At 38.3% G+C, this 18,140-nt stretch overlaps 1 protein-coding gene across 1 annotated transcript in view; it reads right to left on the reverse strand.

The window, feature by feature from the left end:
- Positions 1-18,021, reverse strand: part of WDHD1 (WD repeat and HMG-box DNA binding protein 1) — a 29,648-nt gene extending 11,627 nt beyond the window's left edge. The window contains exons 1-14 of the mRNA XM_009893906.1: positions 17,945-18,021; positions 15,783-15,894; positions 12,880-13,031; positions 10,574-10,685; positions 10,111-10,161; positions 8,310-8,405; positions 6,657-6,749; positions 5,681-5,787; positions 4,037-4,172; positions 3,676-3,874; positions 3,307-3,497; positions 2,734-2,918; positions 1,368-1,609; positions 755-892 (exon numbers count right to left, since the gene is read on the reverse strand). Coding sequence (XP_009892208.1) covers positions 755-892; positions 1,368-1,609; positions 2,734-2,918; positions 3,307-3,497; positions 3,676-3,874; positions 4,037-4,172; positions 5,681-5,787; positions 6,657-6,749; positions 8,310-8,405; positions 10,111-10,161; positions 10,574-10,685; positions 12,880-13,031; positions 15,783-15,894; positions 17,945-18,021 — 1,891 coding nt within the window. The remainder of the gene's footprint in view (positions 1-754; positions 893-1,367; positions 1,610-2,733; positions 2,919-3,306; positions 3,498-3,675; positions 3,875-4,036; positions 4,173-5,680; positions 5,788-6,656; positions 6,750-8,309; positions 8,406-10,110; positions 10,162-10,573; positions 10,686-12,879; positions 13,032-15,782; positions 15,895-17,944) is intronic.
- Between the last annotated feature and the right edge of the window lie 119 nt (positions 18,022-18,140).

Raw genomic sequence — 18,140 nt, forward strand, 5'->3', positions numbered from 1 at the left:
TGTCCAGAGGAGAGCCACGAGGATGATCCGAGGGCTGGAGCACCTCTCCTATGAGGAAAGGCTGAGAGAGTTGGGGCTGTTCAGCCTGGAGAAGAGAAGGCTCTGGGGAGACCTTATTGCGGCCTTCCAGTACCTAAAGGGCCTACAGGAGAGCTGGGGAGGGACTTTTTACTGGGGCATGGAGTGACAGGACGAGGGGGAATAGCTTCAAACTGGAAGAGGGCAGGTTTAGATTGAACATTAGGAAGAAGTTTTTCACTCTGAGGGTGGTGAGGCAGTGGAACAGGTTGCTCAGAGAGGTTGTTGAGGCCCCATCCCTGGAGGTGTTCAAGGCCAGGCTGGACGTGGCCTTGGGCAACCTGGTCTAGTGGGAGGTGTCCCTGCCCATGGCAGGGGGGGTGGAACTGGATGATCTTCAAGGCCCCTTCCAACCTAAACCATTCTATGATTCCGTGCCTATTATGGTGTACTAACGCAGTTTATTTCTTCTTGCTGACCAGGGCAACCAATTGAGAAAATAAGTTACAATAATATTCCAATGTATTCTGTTCACACTCGAAACATATTAAAGATTTCTGGTTAATATATTGAAAGACTATAAAAACAGACTTTTGTTTAGCATTGAGCATATTGAAAAAAATATCTAAGTCCCAAGATCACCATTACTAAAAGGGCATTAATTACCCAACCCCCCCTCCAAAATTCCTCCAATATTGTCAAGATTTCTCAGTGTCACTCATGCAGGTATTCATACCTTCTGCAGAGAATCCAACCCATATCAAATAGGATTTCTTAGTAAGAGAAAGACGGTCTCCATGCAAAATTTGTTTTTTCTTTTTTCCTAGCTCCATCAGCTGTACTCCGAGGCACTGGTCCCCATCAAACCCAGTACCTAGGAAGAAGTTGTTCAATGACTATGTTAAGAAAGGAAAGAATTGTCTTGCTTCTTGGCTAAATTTCAGTTTTGAATCAAAAACTGATTCTAATGTAGGGTAATCCATGAATACCACTGTGAGACAAACAACTATTTGTCATTTTGGACATACGAAGCACACATAACAACTACTTCCTTACTTTCCAATAGAAATTCATTCTGGCATATCTGAAACCCAAGTTTAATCTATTAATATTGCTGTTAAAAAATTCTCCCCTTCCCCATGGCTTAATCTAGGCACCCCAATGTAAAACGTAGGCTTTGCTGTCACAAGTCAAAGATCTGTGGGTTGTGACAGTAAAAATATCACCAAGAAGAGAAGAAGAAAACACTTCTGGTGATTACATACAAATTAACCAGTGTATGAAGGCAGTAATAGATGAGGATTGAAAACATAACCCCAGTTCAAAAAAGACAAAAGGGAGAAAACTACCTCTGTGATAGATAATCATCAACTGCTCTCCATGTCCTGCCATAGACACCACTGGACCTGGGAGACTGAAGATCTCTTTTTGAACTCCTCCAACTGTAAACACACGAACTAGCAAGGCACTAGTGGCACAAGCAGCCCAGCCTTGACCTAGACAGATAGCCTCAATGTCTTCATCCTTTGGCATGTCTACCGTCCACTCCTTGTTTGCATCCCATGAGCTAAAATGAATGCAGTGGAGCTTGCTAAAGCAGAGACAAAAAACAATGGTCAAATACTTCAACATGAAGAAAAATACAATATATATTAAGTTTTTATCAGAGACTTGGAATCCGTGACGGTCACAGAAAGGAACTACGTATTACAAGTGATCATTTGCAAAGGTGTTACTCTTATTATTCAAGAACTGAAGAGTCAGCTAAACCTCCAGCACTGTAGATTTAGAGACTCTAAAGCCTGACGCAGAGACAGTTTAGAGGTCTTTCAGGGAGATTTTTTTAGATGGAAACAGGTAAGTGTCCTGCTTAATTAACGTTAATAAGAACTGAAGGTGCTCAGTACCCGCGAATATGAGCACTCATTACAAGTCTGTCATATTATGCTATCTTTCAAAGGGAAAAAAATTAGGAACTTCAGTTCTGCCATCTTAATAATTGAAAATTTTCCACGACCAATTCACAGACGCCGCAGCTTTTGATAGATTACCCACTTCAACTGATAAAAAAAAAATGAAATTTTCAGATACAGATGACCAATACATACAAATAATCATTTTAAAGGTAAAGGATGTTTTTCAGCTTATCACAATGCTGTATGTGTGAAAATAAGAAAGTTCTTTAAGATATTTCCACAGAAACTGGCAATGAAATATTGTTGCTATTGTTCTTAAATGCAAGAACAGAGTCTAGCCGGCCAAGCTGCTTAAATCTTTTTATGGTTTTCATAAACTTGTGTTCTTCACGCTTATAATTCTTTGGGTATCTCCAAACATGTCTCCTCAGCAACAGTGTGAAAAGAAATAGCATAGCCCTTATGATTTATCTTTGATCTGAGCAGACTGAAAAACTATTGTTCATGTTTACAATTTCCTTTGAGCTACCAATGCGTGAAGTTTCGAGAATATATATATTTGAAAAAGGGATTAAAAAAAACAAACTCAAGAAACAAAATACATCTTTCAATATTCTTGAAGTCTTCAAGTGGGTAGGTGTGAAAAAACCTCCTCAAAAGCAGTCCCATAAATAAAAAACACTACCAAAAGCCAAAAATCTCAAACAGTGATAAAAGCTGAAATTAAAAGCTGAAATATTTGAAATGAGATAAGTGTAATCCCATACTACAGATTTTGCAGGGCAAGGCTATGACTTACCTTGCAAGTTCCTCTGTACTCTCACAGGCTAGTAAAATAGCTTCAGTAGAGAGGTCAGCCATCGTGTGATTCAGAGAGTTTGGCAGGTGTGTTGCATGATGTATGGAGGTATCATGAAATTCTATATCTATAGCATTGTCTTGCTCATCATTGTAACAGCGAATGATACCAACTGAGTTCCATACCTATTAAAAGAAATCACCCGAAAAAAATCAAGCATGTTGACTGCCCTAAAGCAGCTTGCTATAACTTTCTCATCTGAAATGACAGTAGGTGGGAAGGCTGGAGGAAGACCTGCTAGAATTCAATAGCACACGTACAAACTGTATAGCTTTCTTTTGTCTTAAAGCCAAGCGTTTATTTCTACATCAAAAGCAACCAAAATATAAAGCCGAACATTACCCAGTCTTTGCATTAACACAACGCTACTTTCTACCATTTAGCTTCATGCCGTGAATAATTAAAAAAAAAAATATCAAAAATCTTGGAAAAGATTAGATTAAAACACAGCAAGAACTCGACAACATTAATAAAGCAACTAGATCTACATTACCACACAGCAGTGAGATTTACCATGAAACGATGCATGAGATGTGCAGGAGTGGAGCCAGACTGGAACGGCTTTTGCTTGGGGGTTGGCATTGGCCCATCGTAGAAAGGCTGTTGTGTAGATGACGGTGGTAAAGCTGGAAAGCCATCAGTATGATCATTGTCGTCATCTTCCTTTTCAAGAAGACTGGAATTAGCTTTTATCATCCCAATATCTAGGTTAAAAAAAAAAATACATCTTACACATCTTATTATAACAGAATACAGGTAAAAGATTTAAAACAGTCAAGATTTCTCCGCAAAAATAAGTCAGAATATGTCTGAATAGAGGATGCTAAGAGATCATCCCAGTAACAGCACTGAAGAGCTCTGGAAAATCAGTTAATTCTGTACCTAGTGAGTTATCATCATCATCAATTACTGCCCGTCTCAGATGGACTGAAGTTGGCATAAGGTCATCATCATCATCACCATCATCTTCATTAGCTCCAGCCTTTGGGGAAGACTGTGGTTCAATCGTATCTCCATTTAAATAGTCATCATCTTCTCCATCAAAGAGATCATTGTAATCTTTTGTCACTGTACTAGCAACCTAAAACCAGATTAACAATTATCATAAAACTTCTTTTGGACATGGAATTGAAAGAATGAATTAACAACATGAGGGAACTTTCAAGACACAATACAGAATGTTCAATATAATCTGGTAACCTAAATAATCATGTTAATTTAAGAAATAACTGGTACTGATCACCTTGTCATTTGATTTCTTTCCATCACCGACATTTTCCAACAACCCCAGATTTCCTTCAGTATCTGTATAAGCGATTTGCCTATATTTGGGGTGCCATGCCAGTCCACAAATTGAGTATTTTTTCTCATGCTTCATCCTAGAAAGAATATAAAAACAATGAATTTTTAGTAAGCTTCTCAGGGCAGAAACCTCCCCAAGAGTTATTGTAAAATGTGGCAATATTTACTAGTATTAGAAAGTGATGTTACACTGACATTACACATAATAAAATAATGACTAGGTCACCTTTAGCATAAACAGCTACTACTAAAAAAATACAGCAGGTCTTCCTTTTCTATGGAGGAAATCATTTAAGCTTTAAAAATCAAACAGAATCATATTCTTAAAACAACAGCTTCCTGATACGTGTAGAAAAGACAAAGTAATTCCCCAGCAGTCATACATTCCAGAACCATCCAGTTATAAAAAGAACATTCAGTTGTTTCTCTTGTACCAAACTGATGAGTTAATACTCTATCTTTTCCACCCTTTATTCTCACAAAAAATCCTCCCATTAATTATTTACATAATCTATCTTTAATTCTTAACATAGGCGTTACAGTAACAATCATGTTTCTTACCCAAAATATTCAGACAGATAAATCATCCCTTCTCTTCTTCTCTACCTCACTTGATCATACCTTTTTTTTTTTTTTTTTTTTTGAGAGAGAGAGAGATGGAGAGAGATGCTTTAACTGACCAAGATAAAGTGCAATTTGTCAGTTTGTCCTTTTTAGCCTACAGGTGGGGATGGCCAGCTGATCTATCTGAATTTCCCTCTCTCTTTAGAAAATACATCTTACTTCCAATTGGGGTTTGGGATGTGGGGAAGATTTGTTTCCATCAAACCTATCCTTTAATTAACTATTAGATTAAAAAGTAATAAAAGATATTTGCACACAGAAAACTAGACTACGGAATTTGCACAAAATCCACATTCATGTTCCCTCTGTATTCTACTTCTAAGAATGAAATGTTTGAGATCCTTCTAGCTACGCAGAAAGGAAAACAGTGTATCACATGAATCAGAACACGCTTCTGTGCACACTGGGTATGGTGGGGGAAGGCAAAACAATGCCCTGTTTCTACCTACCACCAAGAGCTCCACTTTTGTGGAAGCTGCTTCCTTGTAGAACACAGAAATGATATGGCAGCCCTTGAACTCCCTTCAGCATATAAACTGCAGTAATAGTGCATCTCTCTGGGGTTGCACAAGAGAAGAGCCCTCCTCTTGCTACCTTTGTTCAAGCCTAGACTGAGCGGCGGCCCTGCCTCTCAGCATCACCCAGCTCCGACACAGCTCTTTTGCCCTGTGTGCTTTGGCTCCCTCGCTGTGCATGTGGCTTCCAGTCCCACCAGCTTGGGAGACCACCCATGAGGCCAGGTAAATGGGATTCTTCAATCTGAACATTCATACGCTGCCTCCGGGGGTGCTTGCTTTCAATGGAACAGTTGAAGAAAACTTACAGATTTGCCCTGTAAATCTTAAGGCTTTTCAAGAGGCAGTGTTCTACGTTTGCACAAGTAAGTTTTACAGAAAAGATAACAAAATTCTATTTCAAGAAAAACTATGTACTTAGAGATTTATGGAACAATACCGGATACCTTTCTATGCACTCCTGGGTGTCCACATTCCACACCACTATACTCCCGTCCACACTTCCAGCTGCCAGATACTGCCCACAAGGAGACCAGGCCACAACATTCAAGGGCTAAGGAAAAAATTAAAAAAAAAGAGGAAAAAAAAAAATTTACCAATGCACACACAGCACTCGTATTCTGAAGCTTAAAACAGACAGATATTCTGGAAAAAATAATAATAACAATCATAATAATAACGATCTTTAGCAAATCACATCCAGCTTTCTGTACTAGAGCTGGCTTTAGGTAGTTCCCTACAAGAACCATTCTTTAAAGATAGCACACTTTTTTCCCCTCGAGAATGTCCATCTTCTGTCGTCAAACACTGCCAGGATGTCAAACAAAACCTGATTCTAGACATGTAGACAGAAGCATAGTATATTTTGCAAACTCAGCACTAAACATAGCTTTATTTATTTTGAACTTAATGCAGTTCCATAAATTAAAATCCAAGACTGTGTGTTCTGTGTCTTAATAACACTAGGCAGGTGGTCATCTAACCCAAAGGTACATCATGAGGTCAAAAGTAAGAAGATGGCACATTTAGGGCTACTATGTAGCTAAATTTCAGCTTAATAAAATATAAAGTGAGCAACTGATAACTCTGTTCTGTACAGAAATAATACTCTTGACATTTTCCCTAAACATTTAGAGCAATTTGTGAAAACATGTTCTTCAGCTGCAGTTGGTGACCCAGCAGTAGACCTTATAGATCTACTGGGTTACTATAAATGAAAGAGGGGAACCAGGGTCACATAAAGACATGTTTGACACCCATCTAGTTATCTCTTGCCTTGTTTTCCAACATAAAGTAATAGGATCAGAAAATGCGAGTAATTGTTACTGGGGGATGGGGAGAGATACTGGCCAGAAGATGATTTCTGGCAAAATAACATTTAACCTATGGAAGATTTAGCAAGCACCTCGTTTATGTACCTACCTGAGTGATGAATGTATCTGATAGATCAAATTGACTATCCCAGGTTTCTCTTCTGTATAGTTTAACAACTTTATCTACAGGAATTGCCAGCAACTGTTCAGAGGAGACAAGATTCAGACAATTTAGCACAAGTCACCTGTCAAACAGAACATTCAAATTGCATAGCTCCTTCATTCAGAAGTATTACAGTTGTGAGCGCCTCAGCATTTAACGGTTCTCGAGCGTCCCAGCAATGCCAACTGAGAAAGTAAAGAAAGCTGAAGTAACTTGAATTACAAGGTTCTTTAATGCTTTCCACATGCAACATAACAAAGCACGCCTGTTTTTATTCTAACCTTCACTTCTTTCCAGCAGAAAACTGAAGATAACGAAAGCTGCACTGTAAGTTTAGAAGTTCTTATTTATGAAACAGCTACACACATATAAATAGTTCTCAATGCTCTAAGCACAAAGCTTACATTCTCCTTTTCCCTCCCTTTCCAAACCTCTTTTGATCAGGTTACAATTTCTCAATATATCTTATCTGAATAGCTCATTTCATTTTTCACAAAACCACACAAATGTTACTGCCTGTTTATTTTTTGAGGATTTGGGTTTTTTTAAAGACTTCTAACAATTTGCTTTGTAAAAGAAGCAACACAACTGCTTACATTTCAAATATGTTTGTGTATGAAGAATCAGCCTAAAAATTAAAAGTATTTGGTTTTATGCAATATGGATATTGAAACAATTTGTACTACAGGTGACATCCTCTCTTCCACAGAAAAGTTATACATAATGCTATCATAGCAGCCAGGAATTGTAAGAGTGGACACAGGTAAACAGATACAAAGGCTAAATTGGGGAAATGAGATTATTCAGGTAAGAACTGTGAGAAAACACCAGAAAAATATTCTTTTGTCAATAAAAGATTAATAGGTTCTGCCATGCTATTATCGCAGGCAAGAACAGAAGCCGTAAAACAATTTTTCCAAATGGCCAACTTTCGCTCAATTCCCTGTCCTTTACTTCAAGTATGGTGGGGTGCGTCTCATTTCACACGTTTACATTTATCTGCTCCTTCCTCCTCCCCCCTTTGCATTATCAGATGCTGTAGAGGTGTTCCAGGTTACAGGCTACGGAGACATCAATATACTAACTCCCCAACCCATTTCGATTAGCGATCCACACACGGTACTATTGCAGCAGTACATACACAAGACCTGTAGTATGTATCAGCACCACCTTTCGTCACCACAGAATCAACTTTGTTCTTCAGGTGAAAAGAAAGGGAACAATTTACTAAGGAAATACTTACAGAGCAAGATTACTGATGGGGCAAAAATTTACTTAGAGTAGAGAAAGACTGAAGTCCTTTGATGCTCTGTTGTGAGCAATTTGATTATTCCCCTCGTGTACAATGTTCCTTCCTATTCAGCGCAACATGACCGTTTAACGTTGTTTTGGGCTGACAGCTGGACTACTGCCAAACGCAGTTTGGAGCTTAAACAAGTAACCATTTCCAGGTTTTTATTCTTCCTGAAAGTGAACCTCACCCCAAATATTTTCCTCTGTCCCAGGAGCTACAATCTGGGCTTGCCCAGATTGAATTCTACTGTTGGACGCCCAAAGAGAAAAGAAGGATTAAGATGTGGCTAAAACAATGCTACTTACCTTCCCGCTGCCAGGTTGCCAGCCAAGCCTGCATATTGATTTAGCATTTATCACATCATTACATTTCTGCAGCAGCGGCCAGCTTGTCGTGCATGTCTGAAAACAAAAATAGTAAAAAATCAGTTTTCTAGCTCTGTGAAAATTTAGCGTACGGTACAAATTCTTAAAGGAAAAGCGTTGAAAAAAACTAAAGGAAAAAAGGTGTACCATTTCTGGAACTGAAATAAGCCTGTTTCATCCAAATACTATGATATATACTGCCTTAAAAAAAGAAAAAAAAGATAGACTTGTAGCTATTTTAATGACAATACAACTACTTGTAACAGAAATAAGATCACAGAACAAGTGGTTTTAATAAAGTACAGAACAAATGAGCTCACATATTTTCAGGTTATAGAGAAATCTGTCCAAAATGCATTTGTCAACTGCAGCAAGGTGACACACATCAGCCTGAATCTCGACACAGCAGTGGAAAGAATGAACGGCTATATTCTCAAATTACAGCACAGATACATACATCATACTGCCACAATCCTAGGACACTGATAGTGTAATTGCCCCAAAAGGCACCCGCTGTCAGTCTGGAACATGAGATTTCACATTACAAGTATGCTTTTGTTTTAAAAAAGTAGCAATCCACAAGTTCAGGGGTCCATATTCAACTGTACTTACAGGAATAATTCCACATGGATTCTTATTCCAGTAAATGGCATTTAGCAAAAATAATCCCACACACATATGCAGAAATACCTTAATAAAATGGTCATTTGAAACCCTCTTTTCCAGTTCCTTAGCGTTCCAAGAGCAGAGACTAAATCCGATTCTCTCACCAAATCTGATTTCACACAGGCCCTGAACTATTTCAGACAAATATTGCCAAGCTGAGCCCAAAGACTGTATTCCTAGTAAATTATGTTCTTCAAACTGTGATTTACATCCTCCTCCTGAGAATTTGTTGTGACGTTTGTAACAAACAAACAAAGTGGAATAGCAAGCCCTTGTCAACAGTCATGAATTCATTCAAATATAAAAGGTTGAAATGCGCCGAGCTGAACCCCGAGTCCTTAGAAAACTAAGTACACGTGCCATAGGCAGAGAGCAGGAGAGACTGACGCAATGTTGTGTCCAAAGTCTCCTATCAAAGAAAAATGTCATCATCATGGGCATCATCTCAGCGATCCCGGCACGTGAAATCCGTACCTCCTCCTAATCTCCGATCCAAGTAATTGTGTTCCTAAAGAGATTAACCAACCAGATCACTTATAAAAGAAGATACTACGTAGCATCTCACAGCATTATTCCACCTTCACCACTCAGTCTACGACCTTGAAAATGATTCACTATTTCATAGGAAGCTTGGTAAAAATAAACAAAAACAAAATATACCTAGGTAGTTGTTTATTACAATAACAATCCTGCCTTAACTCTTAATCATTCAGCAATGAGATGAAATTCTGAAACACGGAATGTGATGTCAATTGCTATCTTTACACAGAAGCATTATTTCAGAATGTGCTGAGGACAAAACACACAATGTTGGCCAGTGAAGAAAGATGAACGGAAGAAAACAAGGATTCCACAGACAGGAAGAACAACCCACAGCTACCCAGGCAACATTTCATAATCAGGCTTTGGAATTTCTCCCAGAAGACGACAAAAGTATTCTGTAAAGTGTAGTCAGATTTCTTCCCCCCCCAAAAAAACCTATTCCAGTAGGATTATTTCAGTCCAGCTCTTCTCACTGCCTGTGAAATCCTGGATTTCTTATGAAACACTTAACTTTGAAAGGCAGGTCTTTTACCTGATCTGCGATTTTCCATACTCTGACAGAACCATCACAGCTCGCCGATGCCTACATAAAAAATTTTTGTAAACAAATTAATAATTAAAGACATAAAGAAATTTATGCCACAAAACTGTAAAAATCCCTATAACCAATGCCACAGACGTATAACATATAGGCAGTTTTAAAAAGAAAGCCTCCCCGTTTAAGCCATTTTAAGACTTAAAACTTTTTAATACAGTCATCTTGATAATTGTACTTGACTCCAAACTACTGTGATTACAAACCTTCATACTTCAAGTGAGCTACTTATTTGCAAAAGAGTTGTCACACGTTCCACCATCAGTAAGGTCAGCTGAAATGAAGTAGTCTCATGTGCCCCGTCATTGTTGGGTTTTTTTTTTGTAAAAAGCATATATTTAGAGGGTTTTTTCCCCAGGGAAAAGATTAAAAGTAGAAGTAAACAATAAAGTGTTTTTACCAGGTAAACATCCCTAGGGTCAAAAGACAGGCTTAAAACAGGAGCATCATGTCCTCGGAATGTTTTCTGCTTGCTGCTATCAGCCACTTCCACAACTTTGACCATAAAGTCACTGTAGATCACAACGGCACAGACATAAAAATTATTAACATTAGTATTAGCAATGACAAACTATGTTTCTGGAAATAAAAATTGGGCACTAACTGTCTTTTGGGGAAGTTAAGGCTCTCAACGCTGTAAGACCTAAGGGAAAATGAGAATCTTGAGGCTTACTGCAATAGAACCAAGGTCAGACTATTTCTTATCAGAAAATAATTTTTGCTTAAGTTAAAGTTCATAAACCAAGGTTGCTCTTTGAAGAGAATATTATGTACACACAGACCATATTATACACCTGTTTAATACAATATTCTATATGACCTAATGAAAACCTCCGCTCAGATACCAGAGAGCTAACTTAACAAGAACTATCTGTTGAATGGGACTGATATTCATCACTATCATTATTTGGTCATGTGGTTTTTGAAAAAAGATAGAGCAAGTAGTTTATTTTGTGACATTTTTAATAGCATTTTTAAGACCATATAGTGTATCAGATACATTAACAGATTTTTTCACAAGTTTATTCCCTCCTCCAAAACTACAGACGTTACTGCAGTTTAACTCAAAATATCAACACTGACTTCTAAGCCAAAAAGCTTCTGTGACAATCATGCAGTACCACTCCCTCTCACACTTCATTGCAACATTCTCAGAGAGAAATTTAATTTTAGGCCTTAATTCTATAGGGTTAACCATTACTTTAACTATATTCAGAAACACAACCTCAGTTTTGTCAGCTATCTAATGCTAACCAGTCATAAAAGGAAGTCTATAAGCTATATTGTGAGACAACTAAAACTATATTAGCACTCTTAAACAACACAAGACACCTTTAAAGAAAAAACAAACAGGCAATAGGATAATTCTTATTTATTTAAGAAGCCACACAACTAGTCTTCGAATAGTTCATGTGACCTTTGGCAGCCAGTTGGATGTTAAACTTCTGTAAAACTGACGTTTGCAGACTTCATGAAAAATGGACAACTAAAAGCAATTCTTCTTAGCTGCTTTCCTTCATTTCATGGCTGTCACCTTCTCCTTCAGTGTGTTACAGAAGACCTCATCAAGGGGTGGCCCCACAGTCTTAGGAGCTCTTTTTTTACTAACGCGAGAGCTCTGGCCAGGCTGCAGCAGCACAGGGCTTTTGTAGAAGTTTTAGAAAAGAGTTTGCTGTCTGCCTAATCTCTCTAATCAAAGTCAGATCCTTGGGCAGAGCCGTTCCCTCAGAAACAAGGACTGGCAAAGGGCCCAAACTCATGATCCTGGTCAGATTCAGAGATTAGAGTGGTTACTGCCCCCGGTTGTCCAGTCTCCCAGTTTTGGTGGAACTGGTGTGTCTGCTCTGCAGCTGCCACAGTTCACAGTCCAGCATATTCATCCAAATTGCTTTCTAGTTCAGTTCACACTTACAGGAGCCAGGGAGCAGATGCAACGCTCTGCCATGTCTATTGCAGAGGACAAATTCCAGTAGAGAGGCAAGCAGACAGCCTGGATTAGCTACAGCTGCCTAAAGAATTCACCAAATCCAATTAAGAATCACCTAAACCTTAAATAAATGACCAAAAAAAAAAAAAATATCGCCTGCTTGCTATTTTGCCATCTCTGTTAAAGGACTGGGGTATATTCTGTAAAAGCAAACACGCTGCCCTGAGAAATTAACTAAACTACACATTTAATTCCCCTCAGGCAAGTCTTGCAACTGTCATCTGTTATCATTTGGCAGAATGGCAATGATACTTATGCCAGAGAATGACTCAAAGCTCTCACGCAAATCAGAACCCATCTAACTTTTGCATGTGTATATACATCTGCAGCACCATGATCCTGAACAATCAGGACATTATCTTTAGCACGCAGTAACAAAATCCTTGATGCTGCAATGAGACCCATATGGGCGAACACGTATGCTTATGCATCATAGGACTGAAAGCTGAAAACACTCAAGTCTCCTACAGAAAAGGAATTATTTCACAACACCAGAATTCCATTTAAAACTATTTGGCAGATCAAGTATCTCTCAGAGCATTGTTTCCTCAAGTCCTTTCCATTCCTTTCTTCCCCTCCACCCCACGGAAGGCATTTTGCAATACTTTAAAACCCTCAGAGGTATGTGGATTCATGATCTCATTGGTAAAAATCAGCATGCGAGGAAGTAGCCAGATTTTGAACGATAGCAATGCTTTTCCTTATCATGCATAGATTACCTAGATCCGGCAGCAATTTTGGTACCATCACTATTAAAGATGACATGGTTTGCATTCATGGTGAAACGAGTAAGGATGCCATCTGGAGCTCCTTCAGGAAATGTATGGATCTGAATAGCATTGTTCGACGCTGCTGTGATCAGCCTTCCATTCTAAAATGAAAATCCACCACAAAATTTGTTAGTTAACACATTTATGCCCATGGAGCCAAAAAAATTGCTCTGATGTTCCCAATATTTGGGCAGATTAACTTTACTACTTCCAGAAGAGGCCTGACAGTAAGAGTAGTAGAGGAAATATTCTTTAACTTCTATATTTTCCTCCCAAAAATACAGACAAGCAGGGTAACTTTAATACTTTATCACTTTAACCAAACTCTTAAAAACTAGAAATATTATTCTCTTACTTTCAGTCCTGTAGAAACACACTGCTAGATTTCATACTGAAATTCAGAAAATTCATTATGCTAACCATATGGCAATTTACTGCATCAAGACCTTCCCAACCTGTATCTTTACTAAAATAATGAATACTCAAAGTCACTAATGAATTTCCAAGAGAACTGTCTGATCTTCTTCTGGTGGATGGCATATTTACTGCTTTTACACAGGCAAGAAAGCTCTTAGAGCAGGAAGAATCTTGCATCCTATTTAGATGAATATGCTGCAGTATCAGGAGAGGGCACCCTCGGACCGAACGTCTCAGTTAAATGCCACCAGGGAAAGATGAGAAGTTCATGAACTACAGCTCAGTTCTCTTCAGAAAATAGAAGACAGACGTTTAGTAAAAAGGAATACAGATTAAAACAAGTGCGACACACAGTACTTGGAAAAGTAGTATCTCTTCTTCAAGTGACAATACTATTCCTCAGTTGTACATAACAGTAAGTTTTTGAAATATCTAAATAAAGAAATTGCTTATTTCCTTGAGGTTTTTTTTTTTGTTTGGGGTTGGGGGAGGGTTCTGGTTGTTTTTTTTTTTTAAGTTGCGTAAAGTTATAGTAAAAATCCTGAAGATAAACAAAGCAGCAGCCGGTATTAAAGCACCTAACTAAATGAGAGATTAGATTTATTACCTAGATTACATCAACATCTCAGATCAGTTCCTCGTGACATTTTCATTAATGAAGAATACTTTCTGAAAAAAGATTTCCTGAAGTGTCACAAAGCGCTCTTAATCTCACTGCTTAAAAAATAAAAAAATCCCTCAAAACTAAAAGCACTTTACAATAAACTTAAGAGCAGAGGATTTTTCCTACTAGTGTCAAAAATTAAAAACTGGATTCTCCCTCAGCTATTCACTAATAGTTTTAGCAATTTCTGGCTCTGCCACTGATTTTCTAGGAGAAGTCATTCAAGTCACCTCACTTGCTTTGTGAAAAGATGAATAATATAATGAAAATCAACAGCAAAATACCCTAAAAATCAATGATGAAAATGGATTATACAGGTATTGAGGAATAGATACATGAGGTATGTTAAAAGTGGTATAAGAGGTTTCACTTAACACTGTAGTTCTGAGTAAGATTTCAAATGATTATTTCAAAAATATAATAGAAATATGCTAATTCTGATTTATTTCCTCTTTCATACTCCTCTCCAAAATCACAAATAGTTGAAAAACAATTTTAAAATTTTCCTTTATCACTGAAGAGTTAACTACACAATATCTAAAGAACTGATGTAGACTTCTAGAGTTCCTCTCTTCTACAATTGCCACAAAGACAACATTTTAGACCTTCTGTTACTAATGTAATACGACAATAATTGGACATAAAGGAAATATCGTGAGAATTCTCAAGCCAAACACATGAACGTGCATAGCAAAAAGAATAATTTCCTATTATACAAATTCATACAGATAACTTACTTGTCTTGTTATTTACAAATACTGACTCCTGCTGGATATAGTAAAAGGACCTGCCCTAACATTAAAACAAAGCCAGCGGGTTATGTTTCAAATGCCAGTCAGACTACAGAACTGCCTGTAATCAGCATTCTCAAACTGTTAAAACTTGTGCAAGCACTGATCCTGTCCTCTTCTGACTCTGGGGAATGTGGGTCAGAGGCATCTTTGGGCTAAATGACAATTTTGAGAGCAAAATATCAACCAATTATAAAAATGTATTACCAAAGCATTACCAGACTCTGGCTTTGTGAAAGTAATTTTTGATTAATATAGATTATAATTCCTTGGACCTTAAAACAGGCCCACACAAAACAACATCTTGGCTCTTTTTCCTAATACTCGATGATCACATCTTGCGCTGAGAAACTTTTTGCAACTTTTCTCACATTGTGAGAAAACACTGAAACAGCCTAAAAAGTTCATTGCATAATTAGCTTAATCTGCTGGGTTTATTTCTCAGAAAGGAGATCAAAGTCAGAAATGAGTATAACTGAATGTGAAGGAACAGAAGGAAAAAAATATTACAGAAGTTTAGTATAAGGAATAATTCCTCTACAATCCTGCATGGGGTAAAATGAATTGTCAAAAGTATTCTTGATTTATATAAAATACTTAATTTAGTTAAAATATTCAAAAAGGCACAGTTAATCCATTAAATTTCTGTGTATCTCAAAAAAATTATGTTTTCAATACTGCTTTAATATTTTCACTTAGACATCAAGGTAGAATACGTTCATATGCTCAAATTTAAATACCTGCCACTCATTAAACAGCATTCAATTTATTTCTTCCATTAATCCGAAGACAAGTGTCTACATATTTAACATACATCAGACTGAAAGGCACTACATACAGTATTTTGCTTGCCTTTTTTCTGTATATTATCCCAGTATATGGTTAGTTACCCACACAAGCAGTAACCCTGAACTTGAAAATCCAGCATCTGTATCAACACCAGCATCACACAACTTAGAGAGTTCAGTTAACAACAATACCTTTAGAGCGCAGGAATAGGCCTTTTCTCCCACATTAATGGACTTTGGATCATCATCATCCAGGTTTTCCCAAATCCTAACATCTCCATCACTGCCACAAGTTACAATGCAGCTGTGGAAAGACACAGGATTTGTTAACATTCAGGAAAGGAAAGGACAGCCGCTGTGACTTTCAATCCCAACAGGAAAATGATACTGAAGTGTCAGGGTTTTTTTTATATTGAAACACAATACATACCATGTGATACAGTGAATACCTACATTTATTATGTCTAAGTAACTTATTAAACACCGGAAGGGGGGAAAACCCATCTGGTAGCATAACACAGTCACCGAGTCTCTGATAACTACCTAGGCCTGGCACCCATCTGAACTGACCCTTAGGTATTACTGGTCAATCCATTTTTTCCAGGACCTAGAGCAACTTTTTCAAAGGACTTAATTAGCACCAATTTCTGTAAGAACTGGGCATTTAATTGCTTCTTAAGACTTTGAAAACTTACCTTACAGCTGATTACAAAGTTGAGGGCAAAACTAAGAGTGTTAATGCGTACTTGACTGAAGTTTAACAAGCTTAACATGTTCCAGGCCTACAGAACCCTTAAAAAAATAGTTAATATGGAATTGAAGCTTGCTGGAGTTAACTTTCACAATTTTAATGCAGCAAACAATAACTTAAAGTCACAGAGCAAATACACAGAAGTTTGCACAGGATTTTTATTAAAGACATTGTGACTCTATAATCGAGCCTTGCACTCTCTTTTTCTAAAGTTGTTTGCAATCCCCAAAAATTCTAATTAAATAGCAAAATGTTACAAAGCCAGCAGTGAAGCTGCGATGTTGCTCTTCTTAGTTCTGTAAGGGCTGTACTTTGACAGCAACACAACACTGTGTTGATACTGAATATATTGATGCTGGAGAGTCCAGCAGTAGCAGACCAGTGGTCTTCAGCAGAGATGTTTGCATCTTTTTTTAAAGATTTGCATTGTAATGGCAAACAAGGCTTTTTGTGGTGACAAGTGATTGTTGTTAGACTAATTCTTAACACTCCTCTTTGTACCAAGGCAAAGGAACAAAAGAAAGGAATAGGACTTAAGCCATAGTCAGTATGGTAAGTCAGACTTACCCCTTGAGTTCATTTTGAGAGGGCTTGTTTTCTGGTTTACCATTTATTCGGTAATGAAAACATAACAACAAATATTTCATGTATATTTATACATTCAAGAACTAGCGCAAGAATAACAAGAAGAGATAGCAAGCCCAGTACTGGATTTCTTCAACTATATTTTTAATTTTTTAGTGCATATATGAACAAATTTTCTCCCACACTACACCGATTTCTGCTAGATGCTGTGAAATCACTCTTATAAAAACTACATATAGAGGTTTTATATATATACATATATATACACATATGCCTATACATAGGCTTACAAGGAAGTTATATGTCAATCATTTAAAAATTCAGGGCATCAAACTATATGTCTTATAGTCAGTTCTCAACACAGGCAAAAAAACCCAAAGGATCTGCGAGACCAAGCCTGGCCATAAATCACAGAATTACAGAGTAGTTTGGATGGGAAGGGACACTTAAAGGCCATCTAGTCCAAGCTCTCTGCCATGAGCAGGGACATCTTCGACTAGATCAGGTTGCTCAGAGCCCTGTCCAACCTGACCTGGAATGTTTCCAGGGATGGGGCATCTCCCACCTCTGGGCAACCTGGGCCAGGGGCTCACCATTCCCAGCATAAAACATTTCTTCCTTATATCTAGTCTGGATCTACTCTCCTTTAGTTTAAAGCCATTACCCCTTGTCCTATCACAACAGGCCCTGCTGAAAAGTTTGTCCCCATCTTTGCTTTAGGTAGAGGAAGGGGCTCTAAGATCTCCCCAGAGCCTTCTCTTCTCCAGGCTGAACACCCCCAACTCTCTCAGCCTCTCCTCACAGCAGAGGGGCTCCAGCCCTCGGATCTTCGTGGCCTCCTCTGGCCCAGCTCCAACAGGTCCATGTCCCTCCTGTGCTGAGGGCTCCAGAGCTGGACACAGTGTATCTCACCCAGCAGTGACTGGTACAGAAACTCCTGAGAAAGCCATAGAGAGGAACAAGACCATCCCTCCCCCAGACCACACTTCACCCTGGTCTCCTGGAATTAGGCCATTACCTCCCAGTGTCATCGAAGCAGACGTCCGTGTGGCCCTCGGTGTGGCCGTACCGCATCGGCTTTTGCGCAGAAGGCATCTTGGCTCTCCCCTGTTTATTTACGGAGGACAAAAGGGAAAGATGTAAAATAAACTGGAAAATAAAAAGCTTCGGGAAGAGCTTCAGACGTCAGGGGCAGAGCTGCTCGGACACCCACC

The sequence above is a fragment of the Charadrius vociferus genome, unplaced genomic scaffold (assembly GCF_000708025.1).
Source record: "Charadrius vociferus isolate BGI_N301 unplaced genomic scaffold, ASM70802v2 scaffold49, whole genome shotgun sequence".
NCBI lineage: Eukaryota > Metazoa > Chordata > Aves > Charadriiformes > Charadriidae > Charadrius > Charadrius vociferus.